The sequence below is a fragment of the Triticum urartu genome, chromosome 1 (assembly GCF_003073215.2).
Source record: "Triticum urartu cultivar G1812 chromosome 1, Tu2.1, whole genome shotgun sequence".
Classification (NCBI taxonomy): Eukaryota; Viridiplantae; Streptophyta; class Magnoliopsida; order Poales; family Poaceae; genus Triticum; species Triticum urartu.
The window spans coordinates 544,785,303-544,800,747 of record NC_053022.1 but is presented as its reverse complement, the minus strand read 5'-3'; the positions used below and the strand labels follow the sequence as shown (position 1 = coordinate 544,800,747).

General features: G+C 47.8%; 2 protein-coding genes across 2 annotated transcripts; one reads left to right on the top strand and one right to left on the bottom strand.

Annotated features, from left to right (window-relative positions):
- Positions 1-6,689: 6,689 nt before the first annotated feature.
- Positions 6,690-9,221, top strand: LOC125528521 (the record flags this gene model as incomplete). The annotated part of the gene is made up of 3 exons (XM_048692979.1): positions 6,690-6,921; positions 7,831-7,931; positions 8,777-9,221. Coding segments are annotated over 3 exons (597 nt in total), but the record flags the coding sequence as incomplete, so codon positions are not given.
- Positions 9,222-9,370: 149 nt separating this feature from the next.
- LOC125528510 lies at positions 9,371-14,248 on the bottom strand. The gene is made up of 3 exons (XM_048692969.1): positions 11,517-14,248; positions 10,581-11,252; positions 9,371-10,491 (listed from the first exon to the last, which is right to left on the bottom strand). Exons 1-3 carry the CDS (start codon positions 12,141-12,143, stop codon positions 10,303-10,305), a joined length of 1,488 nt encoding a protein of 495 aa, XP_048548926.1. The 5' UTR covers positions 12,144-14,248; the 3' UTR covers positions 9,371-10,302.
- Positions 14,249-15,445: the final 1,197 nt, after the last annotated feature.

The following is a 15,445-nucleotide window of genomic DNA, read 5'->3' as shown; positions in this document are numbered from 1 at the left end:
TATATTATAGTTCATCATGAAGCTCTAGCAGCTTGGTGGTAATGACTTCGGAGAAACATCAATATCTCATCTGGAAGATCAACTCCCACTCGATTCAAATGATTGTTGTACTTAGACAATCTGAGCACAAGCTCAACAATTGAGCTTTTCTCCTTAGTTTGTAGGCTAAGAAAATCATCGGAGGTCTTATACCTCTTGACGTGGGCACGAGCCTGAAATCCCAATTTCAGCCCTCGAAACATCTCATATGTTTCGCGACGTTTCAAAACGTCTTCGGTGCCTCAATTCTAAACCATTTAACTGAACTATCACGTAGTTATCAAAATGTGTATGTCAGATGTTCGCAACATCCACAGACGACGTTCGAGGTTCAGCACACTGAGCGGTGCATTAAGGACATAAGCCTTTTACTGTCTGCATAATTGCTACTATCAACTTTCAACTAAATTTTTCTCTAGGAACATATCTAAACAGTAGAACTGAAGCGCGAGCTACGACATAATTTGCGAAGACCTTTTGACTATGTTCAGGATAATTAAGTTCATCTTATGAACTCCCACTCAGATAGACATCCCTCCAGTCATCTAAGTGATTACATGATCCGAGTCAACTAGGCCGTGTCCGATCATCACGTGAGACGGACTAGTCAACATCGGTGAACATCTTCATGTTGATCGTATCTACCATACGACTCATGCTCGACCTTTCGGTCTCTTGTGTTCTGAGGCCATGTCTGTACATGCTAGGCTCGTCAAGTCAACCTAAGTGTTTCGCGTGTGTAAATCTGTCTTACACCCGTTGTATGTGAACGTTAGAATCTAACACCCGATCATCACGTGGTGCTTCGAAAACGACGAACTTTCACAACGGTGCACAGTTAGGGGGAACACTTTCTTGAAATTTTAATGAGGGATCATCTTATTTACTACCGTCGTTCTAAGCAAATAAGATGTATAAACATGATAAACATCACATGCAATCAAATAGTGACATGATATGGCCAATATCATTTTGCTCCTTTTGATCTCCATCTTCGGGGCTCCATGATCATCGTTGTCACCGGCATGACACCATGATCTCCATCATCATGATCTCCATCATCGTGTCTTCATGAAGTTGTCTCGCCAACTATTACTTCTACTACTACAGCTAACGGTTAGCAATAAAGTAAAGTAATTACATGGCGTTGTTCAATGACACGCAGGTCATATAATAAATAAAGACAACTCCTATGGCTCCTGCCGGTTGTCATACTCATCGACATGCAAGTCGTGATTCCTATTACAAGAACATGATCATCTCATACATCACATATATCATTCATCACATCCTTTGGCCATATCACATCACATAGCATACCCTACAAAAACAAGTTAGACGTCCTCTAATTATTGTTTGCATGTTTTACGTGGCTGCTATGGGTTTCTAGCAAGAACGTTTCTTACCTACGCAAAAACCACAACGTGATATGCCAATTGCTATTTACCCTTCATAAGGACCCTTTTCATCGAATCCGATCCGACTAAAGTGGGAGAGACAGACACCCGCTAGCCACCTTATGCAACTAGTGCATGTCAGTCGGTGGAACCAGTCTCACGTAAGAGTACGTGTAAGGTCGGTCCGGGCCGCTTCATCCCACAATGCCACCGAATCAAGATTGGACTAGTAATGGTAAGCATATTGAACAAAATCAACGCCCACAACTACTTTGTGTTCTACTCGTGCATAGAAACTATGCATAGACCTAGCTCATGATGCCACTGTTGGAGAACGTAGCAATAATTCAAAATTTTCCTACGTGTCACCAAGATCAATCTATGGAGTCATCTAGCAATGAGGGAGGAGTGAATCTACATACCCTTGTAGATCGCGCGCGGAAGCGTTCAAGAGAACGGGGTTGATGGAGTCGTACTCGTCGTGATCCATATCACCGATGATCCTAGCGCCGAACAGACGGCACCTCCGCGTTCAACACACGTACGGAGCAGCGACGTCTCCTCCTTCTTGATCCAGCAAGGGGGGAGGAGAGGTTGATGGAGATCCAGCAGCCCGACGGCGTGGTGGTGGAAGTAGCGGGATTCCAACAGGGCTTCGCCAAGCGCTGCAGGAGGAGGGAGATGTGTCATGGGAGGGAGAGGGAGGCGCCAGGGCTTAGGTATGGTTGCCCTCCCTTCCCCCCACTATATATAGGGCCAAGGGAGAGGGGGCGCAGCCTTGGCCCTTCCTCCAAGGAAGGGTGCGGCCAGGGAGGAGTCCCACCTCCCCAAGGCACCTAGGAGGTGCCTTCCCCCTTTAGGACTCTTCCTTTCCCTCATCTCTTGGCGCATGGGCCTCTTGGGGCTGGTGCCCTTGGCCCATACAGGCCAAGGCGCACCCCCTACAGCCCATGTGGCCCCCGAGGCAGGTGGCCCCACCCGGTGGACCCCCGGGACCCTTCCGGTGGTCCCGGTACAATACCGGTGACCCCGAAACTTGTCCCGATAGCCGAAATAGCACTTCCTATATATAAATCTTTACCTCCGGACCATTCCGGAACTCCTCGTGACGTCCGGGATCTCATATGGGACTCCGAACAACTTTCGGGTTACCGCATACTAATATCTCTATAACCCTAGCGTCGCCGAACCTTAAGTGTGTAGACCCTACGGGTTCGGGAGACACGCAGACATGACCGAGACGACTCTCCGGCCAATAACCAACAGCGGGATCTGGATACCCATGTTGGCTCCCACATGTTCCACGATGATCTCATCGGATGAACCACGATGTCAAGGACTTAATCAATCCCGTATACAATTCCCTTTGTCTAGCGGTACGATACTTGCCCGAGATTCGATCGTCGGTATCCCGATACCTTGTTCAATCTCGTTACCGGCAAGTCTCTTTACTCGTTTCGTAACACATCATCCCGTGATCAACTTCTTGATCACATTGTGCACATTATGATGATGTCCTACCGAGTGGGCCCAGAGATACCTCTCCGTTTACACGGAGTGACAAATCCCAGTCTCGATTCGTGCCAACCCAACAGACACTTTCGGAGATACTCGTAGTGCACCTTTATAGTCACCCAGTTACGTTGTGACGTTTGGCACACCCAAAGTATTCCTACGGTATCCGGGAGTTGCACAATCTCATGGTCTAAGGAAATGATACTTGACATTAGAAAAGCTTTAGCATACGAACTACATGATCTTGTGCTAGGCTTAGGATTGGGTCTTTGTCCATCACATCATTCTCCTAATGATGTGATCCCGTTATCAACGACATCCAATGTCCATGGTCAGGAAACCGTAACCATCTATCGATCAACGAGCTAGTCAACTAGAGGTTTACTAGGGACATGGTGTTGTCTATGTATCCACACATGTATCTGAGTTTCCTATCAATACAATTCTAGCATGGATAATAAACGATTATCATGAACAAGGAAATATAATAATAACTAATTTATTATTGCCTCTAGGGCATATTTCCAACAGTGAGGACCTCTATTTATAGGGCTTTGGGAAGCCTTCACATACTTCTACTTATAGCTGGAATACTCTAGAAAACATTATGGAAGTTTCACCATTCTACTCATAGCTACTCACAACTAGAAGACTCTAGAAAACAGTAGGTAGGATGGAAAAGAAAAGGAAAGAAATACTACACTAGAGTGGAAGCATCTAGAAGTAGCCAGACAGATCTGGCATGTGTTTTCTTTCTTCTCATCTAGTGTTCCTCATCAAAAAGTCTGTTTCTCACCATTGCAAAACCCATGGAGAAGAATGATGATTGGTTCAAACTCAGGAGGAACGCATGTGGAGAGATAAGCGCGAGCTCTTTTATGAAGTGTATTGCGGCTGTTCGAGTTCTGCCTATGGGTGTTTGGCCGATGCCATTGATGATCATCTTCGCATTGGAGAAGATACAAACTTGGAGGCCATTCGAAGATACACAAGAGTCGTCATTGATATCTTAGGGCCGGAGTACTTGAAGGCACCCAACAAGGAAGACACCGGGAGGTTGTTGGCATCGAACGTAAAAAGAGATGGCCTGGGATGCTAGGATCAACTGCAAGGCGGAAAAGGTCAATACAAAGGCCACTGCCATAGTCCAACTATCATTCGTGAGGCTGTTGCATCGGAGGATCTATGGATTTGGTATTCATTCTTTGGATTGTCTGGCTCTCACAATGATTTGAATGTGTTGTCGAGATCACCACTGTTTGTTAGGCCTGTTGCCGGAGACTTGCAACTATATGATCAATGGTCGTGAGTACACAATGGGTTAGAGCATCTCCAGCCGCGCCCCCAACAGGCCCCCAAGGCCATTTTTTGCCGCCGGCGCCCAAAAAACGGCCCAGTCGCGCCCCCAGGAGCCCGTTTTTTGCCGGTTTGGGCTGAAACTGGTGCCGGCGTACCCAGGCCGAACTCAGCGCGCTGGGGGCGCTTGGGGGCACCAGGGAAAGCGATTTTGGCGTGAATGGGAATGGGCCCGCCGAGTCAGCGACACGCCGCTACGTCGTCCTCATCGCCTCGGTTCCCGCGGGAATCAATGCCAAGGCTGCCACGCCGGTCAGCCTCCATTGATGCCTCACGGGCGGTGCAGTGAAGGCGCCGCAACGCGCGTCCCGCCCGCTCCTGCCACGCGCCGCCCGACATGCAGATTCTCACCACCCCGCCTCGGCTATAAAAAGCCGACCACCCCGCCGGTGAACACCACAGTCGCCACAACTCGCCTGCTCTCGCCTCTCCCCCCTCTTCCCACACCGATGAGCATGGCTGAGCGGTATCCCGACGACTCCGCGGCGGCGAATGGCTTCGGCCGACGCCATCTCCACGAGGACGAGGCACGCCTCCTCTACGAGGCCGACTATCCGACACCCCCAGACATGCGGGTGTCGGGCTCGTGGAAGTTGAGCGCCAGCGGCGTCCCGGTACCACAGGTGACCACCGGGGCTGAACGGCGGGCCGAGATCGCACGCATCCGCTCGTCGCTGACGGAGGCGCAGCGGTACGAGCCGAGGTACGCCGCTGACAACCACACGCTGGGGACGATGTACTTCGAGCGCCGCCGCGAAAACCAGATCGCCTCTGCCAACGGCATCATCCCCCGCGGCCGCCTCAATGCCGATGGGTGGCGCGAGTGGTGGGGCGTGCCCGACCGCACCCTCGAGGCCGTCCTTGACCACATCGTCGGGCTCGAGTACCCGCCGCGCCCGTCATTCTCTCGTCGTCGTGGCAGCTCCTAGACGCTGCGGCGAATGGAGGCGGGGACCTCCTCATCGTCGGGCTCTGGCTCGCCGGCGCTCCGCCCCATCAAGTCGGAGCCGCGAGAGACGTCGCTTGAGCGCCGCACCTGCAACGGCGCCCTTGATATCAACAAGGGCGGGCGCCCCTCCCCGCCTTCCCTCCGCCTAGTCCGGCTGAAGACCGAGCCGGGGCTGCTTCTCATGAAGCTAGAGCACGCGGAGATGGCCGCCGCAGACGAGACCGCCCTCAAGTGGGCGAAGGCAGACTATGTCCGCGAGCATGTGGCTCGCTAGCGCCGGGCGCACGCGGAGATCAAGGCGTGGCACCGCGGACGCGAGGAGGGCGGTGTCGTCATCCTCGACAGCGACGACGAGGACGAGCCTGGGCCGTCCAACCCCCCGCGCGTCGGCGACCCTGGTCAGGGGGGCAGTAGGGATGACGGCGGCTCTGCGGGGCGCAGGGTGGCGGCGGCGACGACGACGACGACGGCGGCGACTACACCCGGTTCTACAGGCTCCTTGGCATGTAGAAGGCGGGCGGCGGCCGCGGCGTAATAGGGCTAGGCATTGTTTGTATGTTTCTCTGTTTTTGTACAAATTTTAATGAAAAATCGCCGAGTTTGTGCCAGATTCGCATCAGATCGCCGAGTTTGCGCGATTTTGGGGGCGACGACTGGGAACGCAATCGGCCCCACGCCGAAAGCAAACGCCGGTTCGGCCCCAGACGTCGCTTTTTCGGCGTCCTAAGGGGCTGAACGGCTGGAGATGCTCTTACTACCTTGCAGATGACACCTACTTTTTATGGTTCATATTTGTCAAAAAAACAATTCCACATCTAAAAGGTAACAAAAGATCTCACTTTGCAACACATCAGGAGTCGAAGGACGTGGCATCTGTCACTCACTTGCCACATAAATGTCGGTGATTTGTGATTTTTGAGAAAACCGATAACATCATCATGTTATCCTATCTATAAATATGGTGGTTTTGCAGAAACTCAATTCTGCTCTCGGACCCAAAAATAAATTTTTAAATGTAAAAAAAAAACAAGACAAAATTTTTATGTGTTCTTAGTCACATCCAAATGCTACCTGTAAATTTTGAGGCAAAAGTGTTAAGCATTTTGGCCTGTGCAAAAAAAAAACACCAAATGTCATCCCAAATTTGTTTTGCATGAAATTTGTCAGACATGCTTGTGACACCAAATGTCACCGACGAAACACAGGTGCTCCATTTAGCATGAAATTTGTCAAACATGCAACACCAAGATCAACAAAAAGAATCTGGATTTTTCTTACATTTTTATTTTGAATTGACTGTTCATCCAGCCAAAACGCCCCTGAGCAATTTAGTCCGGCAGGTGAAGCCATCAACCTGACTTTGCCTCTTTACTCCTCACCGCTCCCTCTCCGTCATAAATCTTGCTGCCCTATTCCTATTCCAGTGGCAGTGAGAAAGCGGAGCCTCAGCTCCGGGCTCCCTGCACTGCGCTCTCTCTCCCCAACTTGACAGCTCACATTCTCCCCCCGAGGCCGAATCCCCTTTCTCCCGGTGCCTCACCAATTTCGATCGACGGCGCAAGGCGGCCGGCCGGAACCCAGTCGAGTCGAGCTCCTCCCGGCGCGGCCTTCAGCAGTGCGCGGCGCTCCAGCTCGTCTTCACCGTCCAGCCCGAAGAACATACAGGTATGGATAAAATCGTGTTGATCTCAACACATCCATGGCCGTAGCCCTTGCTTACTTTGCAGATCAGCGGATCTGAACCCCAACAAAAATAGCAGGACAGGAAAATTAGTCCGCTGAGGTGAAATGCCTGCAGCTTGTGATCTCCAACTCGCATTTCCTTTAGGTGCCATGCCAGGCTGAGTGTTGCAGAGTGATTTTCAGAAACAGAGCTGCCAGAATGTTCAGAAACCGCTGCTTTGCCTCCCGCAATACTACCTATAATCTCCTCCTACATTTGCCTAGAAATATGGCATTTGGCATAAATCACATTAGCATTCATTTTCCTCTCCCATATGTACCATCAAAAATTTAAATAGGCATACGAGTGTGGCTACAATTTCATTTGAGTCTCCCATAGAGTTGCTGCAAATTTAGGATGTCAGTTAGCACTCAGCAAGCCTTGTGAATAAGACGAAAAGTCAGCTTCCACCTCCAACCTTGCCCGTCTAAGTTATCTTTGCAAGTAACTGGACCTTTTCATGTGTAGGGTTTGCAAACTCGATCTCAGTTTACAAGAATATAAAGGAAGCTTTTTGACATAACCAGAATGAGCACACATAACATCGTTTTCGTTCAGCCATAGTTTCCTGCCATCGTTTTCGTTTCTGTTTATTGACAAAATTTCTTATCCAAGAAGCTTGGGTATGTATTTTCTCTTTTGTTGTATAGTGGTTTTGTCCCTTTGATCTGTTTTTTTTATGGTGGTATCTAGCTTGCCTATTATGTTTGTACTCTCACAGTAGCAATGTCAAGATCTGAAGTGTTGTTGTCGGCTTTTCTCGTAGGAAAACTAGTATTTTGTTTCTGTACAATGTCGTTGGCTTATAATTGATAGCAATTTCTATTTTTTGTTGTTGCTTTCGTGTGCAGGATCTGAAGTATCAAGCTCTTTAATATTCCTTCTCCCGGCAGCGGCGCACTTCGTCGGTTTTGTCCCGCTCGGCACTCTCCTCCCAGGCTCCCACCTAGTGGTCAGCTCTTCTCGAATGTTGTTGGCCATGCTTTTGCTATTACTTATTTTCTTTTACCTAGCTTGTAGTGATTTTCCTCTCTGATGAAAGGTCTATAAGCTGTATGGTTTGATATTACATTTGTGTCTTGCGAATACGACAATAATCAATAAAGAGTAAAAATGCTACTCATATATCTAGTGCTAACCACACTTGAATAGACATTAATTTCTTTTAGCAAGAAAATTTCAATTTTCAAACTTCAATCTTTTGTGACCACATTAACTTCAATCTTTTAGCAAGATTGAAGGAACATTCCATGGTTGATGATGAAGCTGGTTTGCGAGGGTCTTGACTTGGAAAATGGTGCTAATTATGAATTTGTATCTATGGTTTAATATACTCATTTATAACTCCGAAGTGTCCTTCAATTTTGACATTTTGTAGTTCTAAAAAGGAAATCTGACATTTTATTTTATTTTGAAGTGTGTTTAAACCCTGGTTAAGAACTTGTAGTGATGTATTTGTGTTTATTCATGTAAAATGCTTTTTAAAATTCTATGTGAAATAGATGGTTTTGAAATTCTGTTCACTGATGTATGTGGAAAGCCAGTGCCAGTTTGATTCTGTGATGTAATCTGATTACTAAAAGCAAATGCTCCTGTTACACCACGATCCCACCGCTACCTGATTCCATTACCAGTCCCGTTACCTTGTGTTGTACCAAACACCTCCAAAGTGTTGCTATGTTGCGCACTCCGTACTTCCAATCAACAATATGCTTTGCAGATGCATTATGCTTTCAATCACTTGCTTTGCACTTTGCTTCAGCAGACTAATCCTACTCAACTATGACTTCCCTGCAGTTTGCCGGTGGAAAACCAAAGATGAAGCGGAGCAGCCTCGCGTGCGCGGCCATCGGTCTGCTCGTCGCGTTCGGATGGCTCGCAGCTGCTGGAGACTGCAGTCTTTCCCTCAAGTTCTGCGTCATGAGGGATTGCAAGACCAAAGGTGAGTTCTGGAAGTGGAAACCGGACTGCTTCTGCTGCGTCGTGCAGCCGGGCGTTCCGTGCTGGCACACGGTTAAGGAGTGCCAGGCAAATTGCCGGGCCTGCAGCCCCAAGTGCTAGCTAGGAGTTACATGTGTGATCATGTGTGTGTCTATGTCCAATGTTAGGAAAACCTGATGCTACGCCCTGTTTGCTGTTGCAACCCCTGTCTACGTGTGGTACTACGCCTGTTTGCTGCTGTACTGAGGTGCGAGGCTGGGTTTTGTGAGTTCCAATCTGCTTTGGTTTTGCCACACCCAAAGATGTATCATCTGTTTCCAAATGATAGATCTGAACTGCCCGGACTGCCGCACTATGGTGCCATATAGTCTGCCTCCAAGAGTCGAAGATGGAGAACGTCGACCCCTTTACGGCTGCTCGCCTTGGTGGATGAGACCCTTGCTGCCATATAGTCTGCCTCCAAGGTTGTATCCCTGTGGATGATCTGGAGCTCAAGGAGAAAAGTTCTTCACAAGGACATATACCAGACGCCGTTTGCTACTAATGCTTTCATCAACTCATTCATAGATGACTTACAGGCGATGAAGAAGCCATAAGTAGTGAGAGGGCCAAGCATCCTGCTAGGCAGAGCGGATGGGTTGCTCCACCGGAGAATATGAAGAAAATTAATGTTGATGACGCTCTTGGAATGCTTCGGTGGGAGCTGTGGCCGCTGTGTGCAGGGATTTTCATGGAAATTACATGGGAGCTTCAACGATCACTTTTGTGGGAATCTTTGACCCAACCACACTAGATGCCCTTGTAGTTCGAGAAGCACAGGCTTTGGCCGATGATCTCTATGAGCGGAGAATCTATATTGCTTCATATTGCAAAGCTGTCATCAACGACATCAAGCAGAGAAGTGCGGCAAGTCATGGTGTGATTATTCAAGAAATTATAGATCGTTCTAGTCTTTTTACTAGTTGCTTTTTTAGTCATGAGTATAGGAGCTCGAATATCGGTGTTGGCCGTCAATGTTTGGTTGGGCAACCCGGGAGATCTTACTTTCATCCATGTAAACATTGTGATGAGTTAAATAAAAACTTCATGAGATTTTCTCAAGAAAAAAAAACACAGAACAGGATTTGCCCTCGACATCGTTCAACATTTGAATGCCAATTTAACAGAGGTGAGTGTTTCCAATCACTCGAAACATGATACTAGTAATTAGGGAAAACGGAAAAAAAGAAACAGAATTTTTTCAAGCAACTGGGTAAACTGCAGGACAGTGGCTTCATTCAAGCAACTGAGACGCGATTGCAAGTTTGCACAGGACAATCCTTAGTTCGCAGAAATGTCTTCTTCTTGGCATCTTTCGTTTTCGCATGATATGGGTAGGTGGGTCACTCTGATGGCTGAATGGGCTTTCGGAGCCGCAGGCTCCTTCTCGGCTGGGGAGGTACTGATGCCATGGCGGCTGGAGTTGACGTCGTCGCGGCGCTGGTGGTGACACTCTTCTTTGGAATTGGAGGCAAGAGCACACTGCTTAGGGCATTGCGAGTATCCAGTGAAGCTCTTAGTAGCTTCAAAACCTGTTGCCAGAAAAAACAGCTGTTAAGAACATACAAAACTGGAAAAGGGGAGAAAACGATGTACTACTTCTCTTGCCTTGTTGACTTACCTGGGTTTTGTCAAGTGTTATCTCTTTCTCCACAAGCTCGCCCTTGGGAATCTTGGCTGCATGTATGGCTTGGAGACTCTTGGCCAGGGAGAAATCGACGATACGCAGATCATCAGTCACGATGAAGTTGATGGACCCTCCATTGACATAAGCCCTATAAGAAGCTTCATCTCCTCTTTTGGGGGATTTCGGATTCATCTCGTAAAGATACCTTGGAAAGTTATGGCATCTCCGAGGTAATTCTTCTACTTGGAGCACATCACTGCTGCACCCAAAGAAAGGGGCCAGCTTTGGGGATAGGAGTAAGCTTCTGCAGTCTTGTTTTACACATCCTGCTCCATATACACTTTTGTAGAGATTATCAAGACATCCATTTGGTGACAGTCGACTATAAGTCTTCATTATAGACCCAACAGGAATGCAAAGGAGGCCAAACAAAAGATCAACCAAGTCTTGTTTAACTTCCGCGTACAACACCGAGGAATTATCCTTCTTCTGAACAAGCTTTATCGTTATTGGTTTGAACTTGGGCTCAGCCTCAATTGCTTGTGGTGCGAACAGATTGTGAGGAAGCTGGGAAGAACTCACCCCATTGGGCGTTATAGCAGCATTGAAATATAGGCCAGTCAAAGGGTGCTTAGACAGCAGTGCTCTCCTAAGCAAGCCAATCATCTGGAAGGAATACAATGTAACTGTAAATGATAGGGGGGGATCCCAATTTGCACTACAGAAGTATAGATCAATGTTTTAAATAGCGGACTGTCAGCTGTAGCAGGGCTATATCTTTATTTTAGAACTTTTTCGAACAATTGTGCATGAATCCTATAGTTGGTCATTTAAAACTTTGGTACAGAACTACAGATACATCAAGATTCTAAACAAATTGGTGAAATTCAAATTATAAAATCTAATAAAAACGAAGCTAGAAAGACAGACCTTATTGGAATTGAGATGTAGCACCTCCTCCTTGATATTCAATTGTTCATGCAGCCCAAGCTTGTCCATCAGGGAGAACATGAGACTCGTAGAGGAAGGAGCAACATGAAGATCATCCGTGATGATGAACTTCGATCCACCTTTGGAAAAAATCCCATCCGCAGTTTCTCCAGCAGCAACGAGAGAGCTTTGTGGCCACCTCCTAGTGTCACTAATGGTACTAGTACCACACCTGCATCGAATACCCCGTACTGTGCTGAAGTACCTTTCGCTGCAGCTCCCATAATAAAAGCAGACATATATTGCCGTCAGATCGGCGTCGTCAACTTTGACTCTAAGCCGGTCGCAGTGAAGTGCCGCGGCATTGACGGGACGAAGGAGCATGGCCTTGCACTCCTTGGTTTGGAAGTGATCTTCGCCGAGACTCTCCACGCTCCTGTACAGCTCGTCCAGGCACCCGATCTGAGACTGCTTGTTGAAGAGACGGACGATGGTGCCGAGAGGCAGCGTGAGGAAGCTGAAGAGGATGTCCACGAAGTCCTTGTCGGATTCGGCGAACAGCACCCTCTTCTTCTCCTTGTCAATGAACAGCTTCACGGCGACCGTTGGTCCGCCATTGCTCGACATGGCGTATGCAATGTGCTACAACTTCTGAAACTAAACTGATGCGCAGTTTAACTTTAGAGGATGCTTATGCAGCCCTTAAATATCCACCAAGGCCTGTTGAAGTGGCACGGTTTAATGGTCTGCGTGGAATCTCAAGGGTCTACACCAAGAGTCTTCGTACTGGAACGCTAGTATAAATGCTATAGTAATCTTTACTTTTCCCAACAGCAAGATGGTTGAGCTTCCCCGTACTAATTTATCAGACTTGAAGTGACAGGATTATAACGAGTCATGCAGAGGCCGTCTGTCTCCTTGTGTTTGTATTCTTTTTTTTTTTGCTTTATTTTGAGCCAATAAAATTCATTCTTTGTCGAAAGAAAACTTAGGTGGTAGTTTCAGATTTTTTTAAGAAAAAAAAAAGCTTCTCATGTTCTATGTACTTCCCCCGTCTTATATAATATAATGTGTAATATATTTTTCTTCAAATCCAAACTTTCTAAATTATGACCAAGTTTGTATAAAATCTTTCAACATCTAAAATATGAAACCAATACCATTAAATTCACCCTAAACTACATTCTTTTGAAAAGGCCGAAGACCATATACTGAAATTATAGCCAAGTCCTTGAAGAAATCATAATCGTCTTCCTTCTGCACCCACTGATAGTGAGCCATAAGCAAAGGTATAAAGGTCTTTGTCTTACCGGAGCAACCTTGTTGAAACACAGAAGTTTGTAGAAGCAACAGCCGAGAAGTCATCATGTAGACCAAAAGATGCTGGCAACTACATATATCAGGTATTGTATGTATAAATGATTTTCTCTATTAACTTGATCACAGTTTATGTCATCTCACCTCATGACAGGGGCAATGCAGTTCTACTAGTGTGGTAAGAGGAGTATTTAACAAAAAAACTACCACAATTCATGAAAACGTGCCCAAAAACTACCATTTTATAAATTTATGCCGAAAACTACCACTTTTTCTCTAATCTTTAACTAAAAACTACCAAGTATGTAAATCGACCCGTTCGTCCATTTTAAACGCCCTTATGACAGGCATTGCCCACATGTAAGGGCTGGCATCGTTAGTCAACGCCGTTTGTACCTGCTGCTGCTCGCCCGTTCCGCCGCGCGCCGCGTCGCCGCTCGCCGCGCCCGCCGGTCGCACGCTGGACACAGCGAGGGTCAACGCGCGCGGCTGTGCGTTCGCTTGCACGCACGCGAGAAGCAGGGCTGCGGAGGCGTGGGCCGTGGGACTTGCATCGGCAGTAGCAGAACATGGCAGCAGGGCGCCTAAGCTCCTCGAGGTAGCCGAGGGTGGCAAACGCGCGGATCCAGGCGGCCTGGGGGTCGAGGTCATCGCGGGCGGGTTCGCTGGAGCTGTGCGGTCGAAGCTTCGGGCCATCCATGGCGTTTTCCTGTAGCAGCAGAGGATGAGAGAGGTGAGGAGAAGGGGCCACGCGAGCGAGAAAGAAGCAGATGGGTTGGAAGGCAGAAAGGAAGAGCAGGCCGGCGGGGCTCCTCTGCTTGGTTAACTGAGGCAAGGTGCTCCGGGGGCGAGCAGGAGGAGGCCGGATCGAGGGAGGTTCTGGCGTCGGGTCTCCGTTCGTCTCCTAGCAGAGAAGAAACGAAGAAGGGAGAGAGATTAGAGCAGGGGAGGGAGAAGAAATCAGTGGAGGAAAGGCGTCGTGCGGGCCTGGCTGGGGTCACCGATGGAGCTCGCTCCAGCGGCTCGGCTCGCCGCGAAGGCTGCCGCCACTGCCGCCGTGCAGTGCGAGGCAGAGCCGGCCCGGAGCTGGTTCACCCGACGCTCGTGCTGGGGTCCGACGTGGTGTAAAGCGAGCAGGCTGCCGGAACTCCTCTGCTTTCGTCCCATGCACAAGAGGTGTTTGTTGAGATGTCAAAGAGAGAGAAGAGGGGAGGAAGAAGAAGGTTGATGATGACGTGTGGGTCCCACCTGTCATAACGGTTAACTTAACGGTCAAAATAAACAGAGTTGACTTTGCCGCCACGTCATCCCTGACTTGTGGATCCATCCTGTCAGAAAGGCGTTTAGAAGAGGCAAATCGGGCACTTTTGCGACATGGTAGTTTTTAGTCAAAGATTGGTCAAAAATTGGTAATTTTCGGCATAAATTTATAAAGTGATAGTTTCTGGACACGTTTTCATGAATTGTGGTAGTTTTTGGTTAAATACTCGTGGTAAGAGATAAGCAGGCAAGCATAGAAATTCTTTCTATTTCGCAATTACATGCAAAAGGGCAAAAGCTCCTTCACATAAGAATATACTAAGTGGAGAAGGCCTGAAGTAATGTTTGGAGTTATAAGTCACAACTGACCAAGGGCACCAAAGATCTTACCATAGTGGAATGCAAAATTAGCAGGCACCAAGGGATGAAATACGTTGCCATAGTGAAATGTCTTAGGGATCACAGTCAGGAAGAAGCTAATAATCTCCAACGCCCACCAGGCCATAGTTTGTACCATACTTCATATAGTTTGTACATATATAATTAAAAAACACCCACTTGTCCGCAGAAACTAGGCTCGGCTGAGAACCCCAGCTACCGAAAAGGGGTCCTGGAAAGAAAAATCAGCTCCGGTTTTGAAGTTCCAGACCTCACCTCCGGCGGGATCGTTACTCCCGCGGACAGACATTTCGCAGGACTTACTTGCCATGTTTACGGAACTCTTCCTCACTTTGTAAAGCGCCTCGTCTTCTAAGAAGTTTGGATTGGCCATCACGATGGTTGCGGCCTTCAGCGCCCGTGCGCTCTGGAAGAAGAACTCGAGGAAGCCAAGCTCACTTGGCTCTCCTCTGAACTCACGGAGACTCATCACGCTGACACGCAAGAGTACGTTTTCGATGGGACCAGACTCCTCCCAGAACTTGACGGTGAGGTTACCGGTGGGTTGATCACATTCCTCGCTCTGCAGAAATTGATTAAATCAGTCGACAGATCTGAGGAAGGTGATATGACATGGTGAGTAAAGTAAGCCTCAAATTACATGTTATACATTATACTTGTGCATACCTAAATGTCATGGAAGATCTGATATGTTGGGAGTAGGGCTGGAATTAGAGCCGAGTCGAGCCAGCTCGGCTTGACTCGCTAGAGCTCGTTTCGTTAACGAGCTAGCTCGACTCGACTCGTTATTATTAACGAACTTAAATCTAAGATTGGCTCGACTCGTATAACTTGCGAGCTGGCTCGTTTAGTTTGTTAAGCTCGTTAAAGATACGAATATAAAACCCTCAAATATTATAAAAATTATTATGTATATATTAAACAATAGTAATTTCATTGTAACGCATGAGTCT